The following is a 20,710-nucleotide window of genomic DNA, read 5'->3' on the forward strand; positions in this document are numbered from 1 at the left end:
CGTAGTCAGTTTCCGCGTTAGGCACTCTCCAAGCTCAACCAGGAACTGGCTGAGGAGGCCGCAATCATCGGCCGCTGGAGTCTTCCGCCGCTTATGGAGTTTGGGGTGGATGAGGCGGCTAACCGGCTCTGCGACGCATTTACTGCTGTCAGCAGAGCGGCCATGCCACTCGCGAAGCGTACACCCCTGCGGCGGGCGCTCTACTGGTGGTCGGCCGAGATAGCCGGTCTCCGGGCCGCCTGCAACGGGGCCAGGAGGCAATATACTCGGAGCAGGCGGAGACGCCCTCAGGACGTGGACAGGGACGACAGGCTGCGCAGGATCTACGTGGAGAAAAGGAAGATCCTGCAGCAAGCCATATGCCGAGCCAAGGAAGAGGCCTGGCTGGAGTTAGTTGGGGGTCTGGAGAGAGACCCCTGGGGCCGACCGTATAATTGGGCGCGAAACAAGCTCCGCGCCCATTCGGCCCCCATCAGCGAAACGCTCCAGCCGGAGCAACTCGGGAGGATCGTCGGGGAACTCTTTCCCGACGAACCCGAGGGCTTCGTGCCCCCCAGGATGGCTCGGCAGACGCCGGACGAGGAGGAGGGTGTTCCCCCACCCGTCACACGAGGCTGAAATGGAGGCGGCGTTGTCCCGCCTTCGGAGTAAGAAGAGGGCACCGGGTCCAGACGGGGTGCACGGGAGAGTACTTGCGATCGCTCTCGGGCACCTCGGCAACAGCCTCCGGGAACTTTTTGACCGCTGTCTGCGGTCTGGTCAGTTCCCGGGGGCCTGGAAGGAGGGTCGGCTCTGCCTACTTCCTAAGGCAGGGCGGACCCCGGACTCGGCTTCGTCGGTGCGACCGGTGGTGTTGCTGAACGAAGCTGGGAAACTCTTGGAGAGAATAGTGGGTTCCCGGCTCGTTCAGCACCTGGAGGAAGGCTCGGGACCCGGAATATCAGAATCTCAATTCGGGTTTCGAGCACGCCGGTCGACAATCGATGCCCTCAAATGCCTGCGGGCGGTGACGGGTGAGGCGGAACATAGGAGGGAGGTAGTGGTCGCGGTGTCGTTGGACATCGCGAACGCCTTCAACAGCCTCCCGCACGCAGTGATACGGGAGGCACTGAAATTCTTCGGAGTGCCCCCGTATCTAGGCAGGCTGTTGGAGGCGTACCTCTCCGATCGGAAAGTAGGCCTCGAGAATCGGTCAGGGTCCGTGGAGTGGCGGCGAGTCGGCTGTGGTGTCCCGCAAGGATCGGTGCTGGGCCCGATCTTGTGGGACATTGGTTACGACTGGGTCCTGCGAGGCCGTCTCCTCCCCGGGATGGGTGTCATCTGCTACGCGGATGACACCCTCGTTTACTCTCGGGGACGAGACTACAAGGAGGCGGCGCGGCTGGCCGAGGTCGGACTCGACCTCGTGATCAGCCGCATAAAGAGTTTGGGGCTTCGGGTCAGAATTGACAAGACCGAAGCCCTCCTCTTCCGCGGGACCGGACGTAAGGGACCCCCACCGGGGGCTACCCTGCAGATCGGAGAGGGGAGGGTCAGGATGAGCTCCCAAATCAAATATCTGGGGCTCATCCTTGACGGAGGGTGGACCTTCGGCCCACACTTCGCTGTGGTGGGACCGAAGGTCGTGAAGGTGGCGAGTGCACTGGGCATACTCCTCCCGAACCTCGGAGGACCCAGCGCCGCCTGCAGGCAGCTATATTCCGGAGTCTGCCGGAGTATGGCGACGTACGGTGCCCCGGTTTGGGCGGATCGCCTCACTGCGAGGAATAAGGCCGCGCTGCGGTCTTCGCAGAGGATCATCGCGGTGAGGGTGATCCGGGGCTGCAGCTACTGCTCTAGCCGGCGATCCCCCGTGGGAACTTGTGGCGGAGGTCCTTGCCGAGACCTACTCATACGTCTCGGGTAGGAGGGCTCTCGGTGAGAACCCCACGTTGGACGGGATCCTACGGGTGCGCCGGATGGGGCAAGAAGCACTAATGCGGAGGTGGGGGGAGGACCTGGCGGAGCAGCCGTATGGCACACGCGTAACGGCTGCCTTGCGCCCGGTCCTTGAGCGGTGGATGCGCCGTAAGCGCAAACCCCTCACCTTCCGTCTGACGCAGGTTCTCACCGGGCACGGCTGCTTTGGTGAATACTTGTGTCGGACGGCCCAAAGGAAGCCGACGACTGAATGTCACGATTGTGGCGCGGCGGTGGACTCTGCCCAGCACACCCTCGAGGTGTGCCCGAGATGGGCGGCGCTACGTCGCGATCTGACGACAGTCCTCGGAGGGGACTTGTCACTGCCGAGCGTTACCACCGCGATGCTCGGCGACGACGAGTCCTGGAAGGCGATGGTCTCCTTCTGCGAGACAGTAATGTCCCAGAAGGAGAACGACGAGCGGATGAGGGAGGGGGCCGCCAACGAGGCCTCCGTCCGCAGGCGACGAACGGGGGTGCGTAGGAGGCGCTACTTAATGCGTTTCCAGTAACGCCCCTGTGCCCATGTCGGGCCGGGATGGGAACCCGGTCCTGCTAGACATGGTGTCGTCGGGATTGTTCAGAGGTGAGCCGGACTGTCCCATGGAGGAGAAGTCTGGTCTTTTCGCCGAGGCCAGCCTGTCGCTGGAGGGATCCTGTTGCCTGCAGATCCGGGACCCTCCAATTAAAGCGGCTGAAGGCTCCCGCAGGGGTTTTGGTCGGTAGTGCACCCCCAAGTGCTAAGCCGACATACGGTCTAGGAATGCCTACCCGGGCATCCTGGATATCACCCGTAAATGGGTTATCCTGCGATATCAAAAAAAAAAAAACAAAAGTACCTCGACCTTACAGAATATCACAGCTAAATAATACTGTTTTCAAGCAGTATTGTGTTCCTGTTGGTGAGTAAGGCGACCAGAGCTCCTGGGGGGGATTGGGGATTGGGTCGGCAACGCGCTTGCGATGCTTCTGGTGTTCATCAGGTGAGCCGTACGCTTGTTTGTCGACCTAGTGGTATAAAAATATAGATATATATATATATATATATATATATCTATATATCTATAATATATATAAACGCGAAAGGTCACTCATCACGAAATCTCCAAAACTATAACACCTAAAAACTTGAAATTTGGCAAGTAGGCTCCTTATAAGACGTAGGCATCCGTTAAGAACGGATTTTATGAAAAACGACCCCTAAAGGGGTAAAACGGGGGTTGGAAGTTTGTATGAAACTCCTATGTTTTTGAAGTAAGAGACTTGAAATTTCAAATGTAAGCTCTATATATGGTGAAAAGGTGTCCAAATAATGTATCTTTAGAAATCAACCCCTTTTTGGGGTTAAAACGGGGGATAGTAGGTCGGCTCACTGATCACGAAATCTCCGAAACTATAACACCTACAAACTTGAAATTAGGCAGATAGGCTCCTTATAAGATGTAGGCATTTGCTAAGAACGGGTTTTACAAAACTCGACCCCTAAGGGGATAAAACGGGGGTTGGAAATTTGTATGAAAGTCCTATGTTTTTGGAGTAAACGACTTGAAATTTAAAATGTATACCTTATAAATGATAAGAAGGTGTCCAAATAATGTATCTTACGAAATCAACTCCCTTTTGGGGTTAAAACGGGGGATGGTAGGTTGACTCGCTCATTACGAAACCTCCGAAATATAACAGCTACAAAGTTGAAATTTGGCAGGTAGGTTTCTTATAGAGCGTAGATATCCGCTAAGAACTGATTTTACGAAAATCGACCCCTAAGGGGATAAAACGGGGGTCGGAAGTTTGTATGAAAGTCTTATGTTTTTGAAGTAAGAGACTTGAAATTTAAAATGTATGCTATATAGACGGTGAGGAGGTGTCCAAATAATGCATCGTAATCTATATACATATATAAAAGAGAAAGGTCACTAACTCACTCATCACGAGAACTCAAAAACCGCTGGATGGTCTATCTATCCAGGTTGGACAAAGATAAAATTTGGCAGGGAGGTAGATTATAGTTAGCAGACGTCCGCTAAGAACGGATTTTACGATATTCCACCTCTAAAGGGGTTTAATTGGGGTTGATAGTTTGTATGAAACATATACAGCCTGAAAATAGAACTAAAAATGTGGTGTATAGAGAGGTTTTATAAAAATAACTATTAAATTATACTAAATTGTGCGTTTCAAAAAGTTACTCAGAGTGATAAGCATTTCAAGTGACTGAAATAAAAAAATTGTTTTTGTCAAGCAGGTTAATAGTAATGCATATCTTCATAACCACGCGGACGTAGTCGCGGGCAACAGTTAGTGTATTATAAAACAAACTCCCCAAAAGTGTATGTGATCGATTCGCTCAAAATCTACTGAACGGATTTTCATGCGGTTTCACCATTGGAGAAAGGGCTCCACCATTGGCAAGAGGAAGGTTTACGGAACGGCTAAGCCGATTTTGATGAGAGTTTCACTGGAAGTTTGCCGGGAAAACTTTGTGACATACTCATTTCAACGCGGGCGAAGCCGCAGGCACAGCTAGTATATATATATACGGTCGAATTGAGTGACCTCCTCATTTTTTCAAGTCGTTTAGAAATAAAAAACTACATTTTTAATCAACTAAGAAGTTATTTCTTTTAAATTATGCATTCATTTTTTTTCTTGGCAGGTCGTGAAGATGTTTATCCTTGTCATCATAATATTTGGCATATGCTGGTTGCCCTACCACTCGTACTTCATCTACACCCACTTCAACCCTTCTATTCTATACATGAAGTACATACAGCACGTGTACCTTGGATTCTATTGGCTGGCGATGGCTAATGCGATGGTTAATCCCATCATTTACTACTGGATGAATGCAAAGTAAGTTAAACTCGTTTCCTAAAGCTACATAGTATAAGTATGAGATATACATAAACCATCTAGACCTCTAGATTTCAATATACTAATATTTTTATCCTTCTTATCGAAATGGGATAAAATATTAAACATTTAATAGCTGTTTTCATTCTATTTTCGTAGGGTAGTAAGTAATATGTTTACTGGTAGCAAAATTCTAGGAATACGAAATGTTATAAACGAGATCGAGATAATATCTAACGCAATAAATGCTTTGTATTGTAATGCTCGATTTATTATTGAGGCTTCGTGATATACAATGCCCTTGTTGTACGCTTCTATAATATATTTTTGTAATTTTATGATCAATCGTCTTTATTATTTTTGATTAAATTTCAACAAGACAAATTCAAATTTCTATAAGCGATAAGTTATAATAATTTATACATATAATTTTAAAAAAAATATATATGATGAGATTCTTTAAATTTTAGGACCAGTCTTATAAATAATCTATACATATAATAAAATGGTAGGAAAGTCAAAACTGTACATTGAGTATTTTTTTAAAAGAATACTTGGGGTGTGATCTACAATCGATACCGAAGCCAAAAATATAGTTTTTAGAATTTTGTCTGTTTGTCTGTATGTATGTCCGGGATAAACTCAAAAAGTACTGCATGAATTTACTTCGAATTTGGCACGAATATTATTAAGAAGTCGGGTCAACGTATAGGCTAAAAATTATCGGGGAACGAGCAGTGAACCTTTATTTCTTCAACGCATTCTGTAACAACGTGTAATCTAACGACGCATATTTGAATGTTGTTGTTATTATGCTAATAACCATGCTATAAGCTAGCTTCATACTATAAATAAAGACATTCTGTAGTATATTTAGTATCAGCATTCTACCCGTGCGAAGCCGGGGCGGGTCGCTAGTAAAATAAATAAAACATAAAACATTCATGATATTATTTTGTAAATTTTTTGATGTATTACAAAATGAAAATAATGAAAGAATAAAGAATTTGTTTATAACTGATAAAAAATGTATCAAATATCACGCAACATTGTAAGCTTCTATCAAATGTTTTCCACACGTGGTTCGCTTGTTACGTACGCCCTTTATAATATCCCAAAATCGCCCCTATTTATATTTACCCTTTAGGGCTGTAAGCTTAATAAACAAACTGACAGTAATATCATGTAGTTAATTATTAAATAAGCCAAAGACCCCTTGAATCACTGCTCAACGATTTTTTCATTTCCCCGTTCCCAGCTCATATCCAAACATAATTCATACGCATTCTCAAACTCGAGGCCTCCTTCTTTATTTCGTTTCATAAACGTTACACTGTTGTGTTCTTTTGTTTATTGTTATTACTGCGTACTTTCTGCCGTCTGTGCACTATTTTTTTCCTTTTTCAAAGAATTTTCATTTACAATCTATGCTAATAGCATATTTTATTATCTGTTTTTCTGTTCTACATAGCTAATTTATTAATTAACTATTGTGTGCTTAATTCACAATAGAGCAAAGTGGCTAATCAAATTGACGCTTGTCTCACTTAACTTAAGAGAACGCAATGTCCTTGTTTTAGAAACTTACAGAGGTAAAATGTAGAGAGCTACATTAATATCTTATAACCTAAACAAATATTTGTTAAACATAGGGGATAACCTTTATAGTACCAACCACTGCGGCGAGCTATAATAAAAATTTAATTATCCCTAAATTTCCTTCACAAATGACATTGTTTCTGATAATACTCGTATATGTATGCATGTAATAGAGAAAAAAATAAATATTTTACAATGTTTTCTTGATTTGATAATAATCAATCAATAAAATTTACCTTCAACAATCACGACTAAAACTATTTAAATATACTCTGAAGAGAAATTGAACAAATACAGTTTGTTTTTGGCTGTCAAAGAATGAAACTTGTCTCTTAAAAATGGCTCACTGTCAAAGCTTGTACGCACTCTAAATATAAATTTATTTATTAAAGGGCTAATTAGTTTCTTGAAAAATGGTCACCGCATCTTTCAACATAGTTGATGGAAGATCGTCAGTTAACTTTTGCTTCTTAACGATAAAAGTAGAATGAATTTTTGTTGTAAAAACCTTATAATCATTAGGTGATTGCCAATTTAGTATGTCAGTTAACTAACAATGCCTGCCTTTACTTAAAAACATATAAGAAGGCGGTTATTGTTTTAATCTGAAGATATTTGTTATCTAATATATAAAATTCTCGTGTCGCGGTGTTTGTAGTTAAACTCCTACGAAACAGCTAGACCGATTGTCATGAAATTTTGTGTGCATATTGGGTAGGCCTGAGAATCGAACAACATCTATTTTTCATCCCCCTAAATGTTAAGGGTAGATCACCCCAAAAAATTTTTAGAATTTTTTTTTTTTTTTTTATGATACATCATTGAAAAATAAATATAACCCTAAATTTTCAACCCGCTACGATGAACCCCTATATTTTATTAGTTAATTTTAAATTTAATAGATTCGGCAAGATTTTTATTTTTATTTTGTCATGACTTAGAAAAAAAAATTATATTACTCTGAATTTTCCACCTCTCGATCAACCCCTATTTTCTATCAAGTAAATCCCCGCACACTTATAGTAGATAGTTTATTGGCAAAACAACGTTTGCCGGGTCAGCTAGTTTTTACATAATAAATATTTACATAACTCCCATAAAAAAAAAATATAAGGATCCAGATAATTACCCTTACGAGTCACATAACCAAAAATGCGAATACGTCTCTGCCGTTGTTTATTTATTAAAAAAAAATATAATTTTCTTATGTCAGAAAGAATCTCTTCTTGAAAAAAATCCTTTTGAAAAATCCTTGAAAAACATAATTTCTTTTTTAATGTTTTCAACCTTAAAAGTTGAATATTTAGAAAAATGCAAAAAGAAATTCTTTGTTTATTATAATCTTTGTATATATAATATTTAACTGCAAAAAGGTTGTTTTATTGATTAGATTACGAAGTTATTAGATGCTTATTTTAATAAGAGAATCTAAATAAGCAATTAATTCGTTTTGACGTGAACTCATTGTATTTAGCTTTGCGAGGTAAAAACGTGTAGTAAATTATAATGACGTAGGCGATGAACTAAAAACAAAATTGTTTGACGTATCAGAAAATTGATCAAGTGAAAATGAGAATAGACTTCTTCGACACTTGGGATGAACAGCGTTACATATGGTTATTGTAAAGCTAAAATCGTAGAACGGTTATAGTTAAATTTTTTATTTTTATTTTTTTATATATTTGGCATCGCGCGGTTTGCGCATATGCCACTAACAAAATAGTTAAATTTGACACACGAATGGATGCAGTTTTGCTCTATAATTTTAAATATAACTGTAACTCAAGAAATATTATAATTAATTAAAATTAAGCTTTCAAACGACACGTGAGTTTTTCGATATTAATATAGAAATTTTGTTTATTACTACAATTATTAGAGTTTACTCTTTAAGAAACGATTAAAAGCCCGGGGTATAAATAGTATTCGAAGTGAAATCGTGTGTAAACTTTTTACTTAACATTTTTTTAAAGGTAATTTATTTTGTCAATTTTTCAATAAACAGGGTTGGAAAAAAGAAACTTAAAATACTCATAATCTAGCATTGATAACTCATTTTGAAACTCGTTGCAAGCCCGAACTTAAGCCCGTTATTACCGTTTGAAGAAAAGCCTCTTATTGGCTTCGATCCAGGCGCTTTTATACGGAGTACCTACAGAGGTAGACTAAATTATGTTGAAAACTTTATAACACACAAAAATATTTATAAAATTTGAAATATTAAATTATGAAGTGGACTCTGAAAAACCCTTTAACTGGGGTAGGGCATAGCAGGAAATTTCCTGCTCAAAATATAAAGTGGCTGGACTGGCGAAGTACCTCAACCTTACAAAGATCACACTTAAATAATACTGTCATCAAGCAGTGTTGTGATCCTGTTGGTGAGTAAAGTATCCAGAGCTCCTGGTGGTAATTGTGGATAGGGTCAGCAACGTGCTTGCGATACTTCTGGTGTTGCAGACGTCTGTAAGCTACGGTGATCGCTTACCATCAGGTGAGCCGTACGCTTGTTTGGTGACCTATTTCGATATAAAAAAAAAAAAAACAACTGGAGAAGTAATCTTAACAGTACAGAAAACCACAGCATAATGAACTGCTATCAACTTATGTTTGTATGATGTTACAAGCTTCCAAAGACTACTGTAACCGTTTACCATTAGTCACTTCGCTTTAGCCTATCGCAGTCCTCTGCTGAAGAACATAGGTCTTCCCAAGCTCGTGTTAAACTTCCCGGTTCTCCGCAGTACTTATCCAGTCTCCACCGATGACCTTACGTAGATCGTTAGTCCAGCGACTTGAATGGTGTCCAACACACGCTTTTCAGTCCAGGACAAGTGTGATATTATTAGTAAAAAAGTATCTAGGATCGAGCAACATCATATGAAATGGTACAGAACTTTTACGATTCTTTTAACATCATTTGTTTTCTAGAAGGTAATTCGTTGAACTAAGTTTTATGCTATCTATTGTTGGAGTCACTTTTCACTTTGAATTTAAATACCAATGATACTCCCACTTAGAAATCTTTTTTGTCGACGTAAATGTGAATGTTAATTACAATAGTCTTGACTTCAAGATAGGTTTACATTACTGATTAAATGGCGGAGACGCGGGTTCGAACCCCGCTGGAGCAGTCAATTTTTGATATGATATTCAAAAATGTTTAAAAACTTTTAAAGTAATTTGATTCCTCAATTCAAAAGTTATGTAACAGCATTAATATTAATTTATAATGGTAATAGGTACTTTTTAATTGTTTTTTTTTTAACCTTGAATGTTTAAAGTTTTTAAAATAGGCAGACGACTTAGTTAATTGACTTGGTGCAATAACTATCTTTAAGAGAAATTATATGTATAAAAAATACCTAAGCATATATATAACTGATTGTAATTATTTTAAACAAGTAATTCTGTTGGGGTTTTGTTAAAATAATAAATAAACAAATATATGTAATAATATCGTATATATTTTTCTACAAGGTATAAAACTGCAAGGTATATATAATTACTAGCTGACCCCGCAAACGTTGTTTTGCCATATGTAATGTATGTTATTAACCTCGTAAATCAACGAAAAGAGAATAAGCAAAAATCGGTTCATAAACTCAAATCATAACTTCCTTCAAAAAGGAAGTCATCCCCTAACATATATATATATATATATATATGAGAACTGAGAACTGAGAACTTGAACTGAGGTAGAGCACAGCAGGAATTTCCTGCTCAAAATATGGAGCAGCCCGACTGGGGTAGCGATTGGGGATTGGGTCGGCAACGCGTTTTCGATGCTTCTGGTATTGTAGGCGTCTATAAGTTACGGTAATCTCATATACGGTAATCATCATCACCATCAGGTGAGCCATACGCCTGTTTGCCGACCTAGTTATATAAAAAAAAACTCCAAAACATTATAGTATCTATTGAATTTTCTATAAAAATTGGAAATTTGATGAAAAGATCATTTCATTAGTGTAGTAGTAGTTATTTTTTCGTTTACAAGAATTACTTACTTTTTAAGCGTCTTAAAAAAGGAGGATGTCCTCAATTAGACTATAAGTTTTTTTTAAAGCTGTTGCTTGTTTTGTGGTCCCGTTTAAATTTAAGCGAGATCGGACGAGTACTTTTTTGACTTATCCCTAATAATGTATATTGTGCTATACTAGCTGCATAAAAAAATATCTGTTTTGGGTTTTATTTAGTTTGTTAATATGTCGTAAACGCTGTACAGTTTAGTATTAGTAAAATTACCTTTTGATTAATTTTAACCTTATATGTATCGATTTGTATAGTATAAGAAAATAATCACGAAAGTGGAGTGGTACGCAATGGTACCAAAACTTTTTTAGGACAGAAGTATTGTAAAAAAAAAATATTGTGGTTTTTTTACTACGGGTGCCGTATTAGAACAACGTAAAAATATATGTTATACAACGGTGTGTTAGCACACGAATTTGCATTGTTTCCCTGATGTATCCTGGTATATTCGGTGAAATTAAACTTTCATAAACTTTAATTTCGTTTTACTTAAAAACGATAAAAACAGTATATAAAAATGTTTACTTTATATGTGTCATCAGTTTTTTTGGTGGTAATCTGAAATTAGAAAATGAAAGAAATACATACTTAAAATTTATAACTACTTTTTTTTATTTTGAACTATGATCTTATTGTACTGTGTGGCTACGGTACTAAAGAATATAGCCACCCCCTCTCTTCCCGTGAGTGTCGTAAGAGGCGACTAAGGGATAACACAGTTCCGCTACAACCTTGGAAGTTAAAAAGCCGACCGGTGGCGGGATAACCATCCAACTGCTGCCTTTGAAATACACAGGCCGAAGACGGGCAGCAGCGTATTCGGTGCGACAAAGCCAATACTGCGGTCACCAATCCGCCTGCCCAGCGTGGTGACTATGGGCAAAACACACGAGTTCACGTTATTTTTGGCGTAAACTTGTGGAGGCCTATGTCCAGCAATAGACTGTATAGGCTGTAATGATAATGATATGATCTTATTGACACGTCAGTGCTAATTTACGTGTACTAAGCGGCTTTTCAAATAAATTTATTTATTTAGTAGTAAGGCACAGTAGAATATTATCTTGCTCAAATCTGGAGTAGCCCGACTGGAGAAGTAGCTGAACCTTACAGAAGATCGCAACTAAATAACATTGATCTCAAGTAGCATTGTTGGTCGCGTTGGCAACACTCTTGCGATGCCTCTGGTGTTACAAGTGTCTATAGGCTACGGTAACCACTTACCATTAGTTAGCTATGCGCCTATTTGTCACCCTAGTGTTATACAAAATATAATATGTAGATTAAGCAGTGTACTCTACTCCTGACTCTACTTTTGTATTATCTAATAAAAATATAACACAGAAATAACCAAGTAAACTAACTGTAAACTAAAGCAATAAAAAATGATAGTATTTTTATTGGATGAAAAAGAAAATTAGTATTTTTTTATTGGTTTAGGTTGTAATGGTTTAGCAACGTCCGCCTTTGCTTTGCGTATTCTTCGTAGTGGTTGAACCGCATTTATAAGTACAACAGTATCAATCATTTTTATTAAACCTAGTTTAAACAATTATTGAGAAAATTTATCGTAATTTTATTTGCATTATTTTTAATGCCGTCAGCTTTTTTTCGCTTTTTTTTACGATACGATTGAAGTGTTCGAATATATCTCACGTTGTTGAAAGTTTTTTAGAAATATGGAGTTCTATATATTTGATTATTAATCTGTATGTCTAAGTTTTAACACTTTAAATAATAGACTTGTAACAATTTCATAGTACATCGATTTTTTTACTCCCTTGCCACTGTTTGTACAGGAGAGATTTTTGGTAATGTTATCACTAAGTAGTGCTCCTGTAGATATTTCTAGTGAATTACAAGTGCAAAACAACAAATGTTCGAATAAAGGCTGGTTGACTATCGTTATATTACTTTAGTCGACTATTCGGAAGAACATGAACGATTAATCAGACAGTAAAAAAATGTAGGACTGGTCATTTCTTGATAGACGTTTCACGTTTAATTATTGTACGAACATCTCATAGTCTCCTCTCATACATTTTTTCTTACGGCCCGCACGTCTGTATTCCTACCTCTCGTCATTACAAAGTGTCGGTATAATTAGTTTTATAGCCATACTTTTTGTCACAGCACGTACAATATTGAACCGCTGATGTTGTGTAGAACGATGAGTAGGACAATTCATTTTGTACGGAATATAGGAACCGTGCATATGACGAATGAAATAACACGTCAATAGCACACAAATAAGCTGTATATAACAAATATTCCTATACTACAATTACAATTTTTATTCCACAGGTTTAGATCGTATTTTCGAACTGCTATCCTATGTCGTTGGCGCGACACATGCTTCAGAAGAAAACGACCAATGCCCGAATCACCTCCAGAATGCATCTCGCAGTCAGGCAGCCGATCCAGATCAGGTTTTTACTCATTAACGTAATTATATTTGAAGTGATTTTAAATTTAATATAATATTTGTATAAAGGAAAAATTTCCTTAAGCAATGAGATAGTGTTAACAATATTTTAAATAATTTAATACAATAAGTACTAAATTTTGAGGTATAGGACACGTTACTCGACGTAAACTAACAGGACACTTTATAGTACAAAGAAATTTCTTGATTATATTGTGTTTTTCGTATTTAGTTTTAATGTTTTTCTTGGTCAGTATTCTGTAGAATTTAACCAGCTTAAAAAAAAGTAGAAGGCTCTCTCAATTCAACTGTATTTCTCGAGAGTGTTACTTGTAACTTTTTACTGGTGTGCCGATTTTGGTGATTATTTTTTTATTCGAAAAGTAAAAAGGGTTACAAAGTATTTGCTTCACGTATTAATTAATACCTACTAGTGGTCGCCCAGATGTCTAAATGTGAACATAATTAAAAATTTAATCAAAGAAAAACAAAAAATAATCAAAATAAGGAACCTTTTTAAAAAAAATCATTTTGACTACAGACTGACAATCAACAAAAGAGTTTAAAATATAATATGCGTGTTGTGTCAAATACGTGGTAGTGTGTGTAATGTTTTTTTTAATTGATTTAATATATTTTTATGCATAATTTTAACAAAATATTAGCATTCTGCACTCCTCCTCTCTATATAAATTATAAGTGTACGAAATTTCATACTCCTCCGTCCGCACAATTTACGTAAAAAGGGGTACAAAGTATTTGCTTCACGTATTAATTATATATAGGTAGTATATTTATAGGTAATATATATATTCGCTACAAATAGTCTAATCAAGATTGCTACGATAAAAAAATGTATTCACTTATTTGAATTGATGGCTTTCAATAGTACAAAAATAGCACGGATATATTTATATTTCACCTACGTCACGTAGAAAGAAGACATCACGAAGGAAATTTATCGGTGTGGTGAGATTACAACCTAAACAAAATTTTTACCGTAGAAAGTAGTCGGTGTTTATTAAGAAATATGTTACTTAAAACATGACAATAATTATTACAATAAACATACGTAAAAGTGTGTATTTTTCATGAAAAACTGTAAAAAATGTGGAATTAGTTTGACACTTCAGTGATACCTTTTTTACGTGGGGAAAATCCATCATGGATACCCTCCAGCGCGGGCACCAGAGGGTTATGTCAGACTCTTACTGACTAAAAAACCACCACGTGTGAGCAATCGTCGGCTTGGGTGGGGTCGCGCTAGCATTCGCCACCTATATCAGTGATACCTCGTCTTATATAATTTATATTTAAGATTGCAGCCGTAATGATGAGGTCCCAAAGCTAGATTAAGATCGTTTCCATCACACAGTAACTGCTCCACTGCAAATTATGTTCTTAACCACCAGTATCAATTGCCATCAGCTATCTATGATAATAACCGGGATCGAAAGCTTTACGTGCTTTCCAAGCCACAGTAATGAAAAAGCACGAGAACACATCTGAAATAAAACTTTATGCAAATACAAATATCGGCATCGAGCAGGAGTCGAATCCGCGACGGCTGGTGTCTTACACACATCATTATACCAAAACAGTTATGTATATAAAACATATAAAACATATTAAGATACATTTTCGTATATTATACTACACAAAATAATTTTAATAGCTTTTGTTCGTAAAGCCTGTTAAGAACTTAATTAAGAGTTTTCTAACTGGCGAGTGCCTATTTAATGTGAACGAGTGGGTGTTACTTTTATTCACATAAATGTAGTGTTGTAAACAATTTACTAGCACCGAATGAAGCTGATTTTTTTTTAGAATTAGGTCGGCAAACGATCGATGGTAAACGTCATGCCTATAGACACCTGCTACACCAAATGCATCGCAAGCGCGTTGCTGATCCTACCTCTGACCCTCCCCAGGAGCTCTGGCTACCTTACTCACCACAAGAACACAACTCTGATTGAGAGCAGTGTTATTTAGCTGCGATCTTCTGTAAGGTTGGGGCTATATCCGATAGTGTCATACCCCAAATAATTTGAATATTAATTACCCTGATATTATGATTAATAAGAAAAAATAGAATAAAAATAAAAGCCTTATATTTATTGCTTATTCATATTACAATTTTAATAACAATGTGCATTCAAAATTATTCAAGATTCAAATTTTACTTTTGCTAATTTTAGTACATTAAAAAACCGATTAAGTAAAAAAAGTAGTGGTATAAAAGTAAATATGGTTAAATAGTACATTCAATTATGTCTCCATTTCCGGGAGTAGGGTGATTGAAAATATCAGTAAAGTAACTAAGCACAACGTGATATAGTTAAATAAATATTAAATTTAAAATAAAAATATTAATATACAGGGTGGCCCGTTTACAGTGGTCCAAAAAATTTTTTCAGCTTGAGAGCATCATGAGTGATCATTTAAAACAAACTTTAGTCAGGCGAAAACTTATGGTTTAGAAATTATGATTTTTTTAAAAAATAATCCGAAGTTTCAATATTTTTGACACAAAACCACTCTGTTATAAAAACTACTGGACCGAATTGAATGAAATTTGGTATAGGTATAGCGTAATAACCTACCTATCGCGCTATAGGCTCATGTAGTGTAAATAATTAGACTGCATTTTTTTATTTCACTTTTTCTGTAGTTTTTTTTAACTTTTCGGCAAAACATTGACTTTCGAAAAAATCCTGTGAAAAAAAAATGTACCACCAAGGTTTTGCTGGTACTGCTAAAAAGTACCTTAACATAGGGTTATTCTTTACACAAAAAATTATAGTTGTCCTTCGATTGTAACATCTTCAAAAATAACATCATGTACATTAACACATGAAAATCGAGAAATTACGAAATTTACCATAGTTTTAATTTAAACCTATCCGTTCGTAATTTTTCAAAAATAACATTATTTGAACTCCAAGTGGTCTTCATTCATCGGTGATACTGATGTGAAACATCTCACAAGTATACAAAACAGTGTCATAAAAAAGCAGGTAAAGCGGGCCGGTATTGGACTACAGAGAACGTTAATTATGTCGTGCGTTTGTTAAAAAGAGATAGGCGCTTGTTATTAAGCACGTACGATCTTCAGTTGTCGTTTGTCGCTTGCGCTCACTGCAGTTATTCTATTTAGTTTCTTGTATTTTAACGTTTTGGCTTCGTTTATTGACTTGTATCTGATCGCTCATCTGACTACTTGGCTTACGTGAACTGGACTACTGATTGTGCTCTTGATTTGGACATTTTGTTGACAATGGATGGAAATCGTTCCAGACGTGCACCCTACTCACCGCGTGAATACTCGATGATGCATTATTTTTATGGTGTCGCACAAGGCGTCGCGCGAGAAGCGGCCAGGCTTTATCGGCAATTTGCTGAACGCCAGCCAGGTCCGGCTGTGCAGCGGTTTCCGGACCATCGCGTTTTCGTGAGGCTGCATAGTTCTTTCCTAGAAGGAGTTATCCCTGGCTTCCGTGGTCGTGAACCTGGACGCGTAAATAGAGATGATGAAGATGTTATCCTGGAGGAGTTGCGTCGTGATCCAACTACAAGCCAAAGACAACTGGCAAGGCGTACGGGTATACCCAGGATTAGAATTCATAGAACTATTCGAGCTAACCAACTTCATCCCTACCATTATCAAAAAGTTCAAGCTTTGAAACCAGAAGATTATCCTAGAAGAATGGCATTCTGTAGAGAAATGTTGAGGAGAGATCGGGAGGACCCAAATTTTTTTGATAGCGTTTTGTGGACCGACGAAAGTCGGTTTGAGCGAGTTGGATTATTTAATACGCATAACACGCATTATTATGCAGTGACCAATCCCAATTTAGTGAGAGAGTCAAATTTCCAGGAACGCTATAGCGTTAATTTGTGGAGCGGAATTGTCAATAAAGAGTTTGTGGGCCCGTTCGAGTTACCGTCAAGGTTGAATACTGACATTTATTTAAATTTCATTCAAAATGAATTACCCGGTCTGTTGAGACACCTGCCAGATAATTTAAGGGAGCGCATGTGGCTACAACACGATGGAGCTACCTGCCACTTTGCTCTGCGGGTAAGAAACCATTTAAATGCTACGTATCCGCAGAGGTGGATCGGTCGTGGTGGTACCATCCACTGGCCAGCCCGTTCACCCGACTTGAACCCCGAAGATTTTTTTATTTGGGGATATTTTAAGGAGATTGTGTACGCACGGGAGAGCATATCAGAGCGAGATGTAAGAAGAAAAATTCAAGTGGCTATAACAGCCATTAAACAAAACCGGCAGCCATTTAATAGGCTGCGAAGAATTTTTTTACGCAGATGCAGATTATGTTTAGCGCAAGGCGGACGGCATTTCGAAAACCTTTTGTAAAAAATAAACAATATGTTAATTATTTTGTTGTTTTATTAATTCTCCAAACTTTTTATTAAGATTTAAACTAAAAACTAAATAACAACAAAAAACTCAATAAATTGACATTACAATAAAGTTAAGTTATCTTAGCTGGCAGGTTAACATTTTATAGCCATGTGAATACTGATTTGTAACTATTTTTATCCCAATGAATGATTATCTAATTAATAATTGGCCGTTTCAAATGATTAAAATTATGGTAAATTTCGTAATTTCTCGATTTTCATGTGTTAATGTACATGATGTTGTTTTTGAAGATGTTACAATCGAAGGACAACTATAATTTTTTGTGTAAAGAATAACCCTATGTTAAGGTACTTTTTAGCAGTACCAGCAAAACCTTGGTGGTACATTTTTTTTTCACAGGATTTTTTCGAAAGTCAATGTTTTGCCGAAAAGTTAAAAAAAACTACAGAAAAAGTGAAATAAAAAAATGCAGTCTAATTACTTACACTACATGAGCCTATAGCGCGATAGGTAGGTTATTACGCTATATCTATACCAAATTTCATTCAATTCGGTCCAGTAGTTTTCATAACAGAGTGGTTTTGTGTCAAAAACATTGAAACTTCGGATTATTTTTTAAAAAAATCATAATTTCTAAACCATAAGTTTTCGCCTGACTAAAGTTTGTTTTAAATGATCACTCATGATGCTCTCAAGCTGAAAAAATTTTTTGGACCACTGTAAACGGGCCACCCTGTATAATCATTTTGTTAGCAAGAACCCTCTCTATTATTAAAATAAATTTTAGATATCCTAACACAGTTTATCATCCGTGAGCCTTTGATATCGAAAACCCGAAACACTAGCTATATTAGTGCTATTTTCAGATGACACATCTCTTATATTTAAAGTTAATAGGAAAAAAGTAAATTATGATGATGTGAACACTTCCTTGTTGCGAATTCAAGATTGGTTTAAAATAAACAACTTGGTTTTGAACGCCAAATGCATTGTGTTTACGTTACCTAATGTTAAGCACCCAAATTATAATTTTATAATAAATAACGAGAGGCTTATTGTCAATGATACTACTGTTTTCTTAGGGATACATTTGAACTCAAAATTCCCATTTGTCATCCTTGAATAATAGACTTAGCTTCGCAGCATTCGCAGTTAGAAAAGTACGACCACTGACCGACGTTGCAACTGCACGCTTAATATATTTTAGCTATTTCCATAGTATTATGTCTTACGGCCTGTTACTGTGGGGTAATGCTGCAGATATTGAGACTATATTTATCTTGCAAAAAAAGGGCTATTCGCGGCATTTACGATCTTGGAGCTCGAGTCTCCCTGCGGGATATTTTTAAAAGGTAGACGTATTAACAATTGTGTCGCGATATATTTATAACAATACTATGTATATTCACTAGAATATTCATTTTTTTGAAATTAATAATAATAATTGCATTGTAAACATGAGAAGGAATAACAATAAAAATTGTAACTCCAAGTTTCCGACTGCGCAAAGTAAACGTCTCCTTTCTGGGTTATGGTATTCGCATGTATAATAAAATACCACAAACAATTTTGGAATTGTCTCAACATAAATTTAAAGTTTTTATTTAAAAAAAATTAAAGATTAAGCTTATAACTGATAAAGATGTATGGACTTAGTGACGCTGTATTTTATGCAACGTGTTACTAATTTTGTACTAAAACACCGTTTATATATTATTTTTCAAAAGAGTAACTACGGAGTTTCTTGCCGACTCTTCTCTGCAAAATCTACATTCCGAATCGGTGGTAGCTTTGCTTTTACAAAAATAATAATTTATTTTAAATCTTTTAATTTGTAAAATGACGATTTGAAAGTGTGCATGGGGCCATTTGAATAAAGCTGTTATTGATTTTGATTTTTATATTGATGATTCGTACTTTAAATTTAATATTTTTAACGAAATTTTATACTCTGTGTAATTAAAAATGGAAAAGCAATGTTATTTGAAATGAAAGCATCGAATAAATTAAATTTATGGACATTGAAACGTTTATATTTTATTACCTTTAAAACAGAGACTTAATTACTTTGTACTATTTTTAGCCAAAAGTGGATTAAGCATCACAAAAGTACATTCAGATTTCAGATTTATAGGATTCTAAAATTAACTTAATTGATTTAATTTAATGAAGAGCGGCTACCGTCGAATAGAATATAGCCACCCTCTCTCTTCCCGTGAGTCGCGTAAGAGGCGATTAAGGGATAATAAAGTTCTACTACCACTACGAACTTGGAACAGTAGAAGCCGGCGGATGGCAGGATAACCATTCACCGGCTGGCTTATTAATTATAAAGTTGTCCATAGGCTACGCTTTCCGCTTATACAACCTATTCATTAATATTATAGATAAGGGTACCTATATCTATTTATAAGTTTTAAATTAGTTATGTATACATTTGTGGGTTTGTGATCTCGGGTCTTACGTTGATTGTCATTTTAAAATAATGTCACAATAATCACGTTGTAGTAATGTCGACGAAATATCGGGAGGTTCAAATAGACAATAGTGGTAATATCCGTAGAATCAACAGTTTTTTTTTTTTATTTATTATTATGATATGGGCTTACTCTTGACCTCAGTCTAGCTCTAGAGCACAGACGAGGTCGAAGATGGAGCGAGTTCGCCCAGAAGAAGCCTGTTCACTCGCGCTTTAAACATGTTCGGGTTGTATGAACTCGGAAATACAGACGCCGGCAGGGAATTCCATTCTTTGGCTGTGCGCATTAAAAAAGATGATTCGAAGCGCTTTGTACGTATGAAAGGTATATCAATCAGGTAGGGATGAAAGCCTGCGGTACGTCTGAAAGTCCGATGGAAGAAAGGAGATGGGGGTATGAGCTCGTGTAGCTCCAGGGCACACTCTCCAAAGTACAACCTGTAAAAGATCGTTAGACTGGCAACCTTTCTTCAGTGAGCCAGAGTGTGAAGAGATTTCACCAAACTGGCATTACCGATTAGCCGCTTGGCTCTGCGTTCCACTGAGTCCAGTGTGGCGAGTTGATATTTAGCTGAGCCATCCCACAAGTGACTGCAATATTCCATGCACGATCGGATTTGAGCTTTGTATAGCGTAAGAAGCTGTTTAGGCGTGAAATATGGCTTAACCTTATTTAAGATGCCAAGCTTTCTGGCCGCAGTTTGCGCTTTGGACTCAATGTAATTGCCAAAGTTGAGGTTAGAATTCAACTCTATGCCAAGGAGGTCGAGGGTATCGGTCACATGGACAGGTGTACCACGGAAAGTAGGAGTCAAGTTGAAAGGACTCCGTTTGGTGGAGAATAAACAGGCCTGCGTTTTGGCGGCGTTCATGGTAATAGTTTCACGATTTTAAAAACGTATGTACTGAAACATAAATTAAGTAAGGCGTACCAGGAATTATTGTCTGATATGTAGACATAATTCAAGAG

At 37.8% G+C, this 20,710-nt stretch overlaps 1 protein-coding gene across 1 annotated transcript in view; it reads left to right on the forward strand.

Annotated features, from left to right (window-relative positions):
• Window positions 1-20,710, forward strand: part of LOC123655399 (tachykinin-like peptides receptor 86C) — an 86,103-nt gene that overhangs the window by 55,585 nt on the left and 9,808 nt on the right. Inside the window, exons 7-8 of the mRNA XM_045591213.1 lie at window positions 4,616-4,812; window positions 12,751-12,891. Coding sequence (XP_045447169.1) covers window positions 4,616-4,812; window positions 12,751-12,891 — 338 coding nt within the window. The remainder of the gene's footprint in view (window positions 1-4,615; window positions 4,813-12,750; window positions 12,892-20,710) is intronic.

Source organism: Melitaea cinxia, chromosome 7 (genome assembly GCF_905220565.1).
Source record: "Melitaea cinxia chromosome 7, ilMelCinx1.1, whole genome shotgun sequence".
NCBI classification, from domain to species: domain Eukaryota; kingdom Metazoa; phylum Arthropoda; class Insecta; order Lepidoptera; family Nymphalidae; genus Melitaea; species Melitaea cinxia.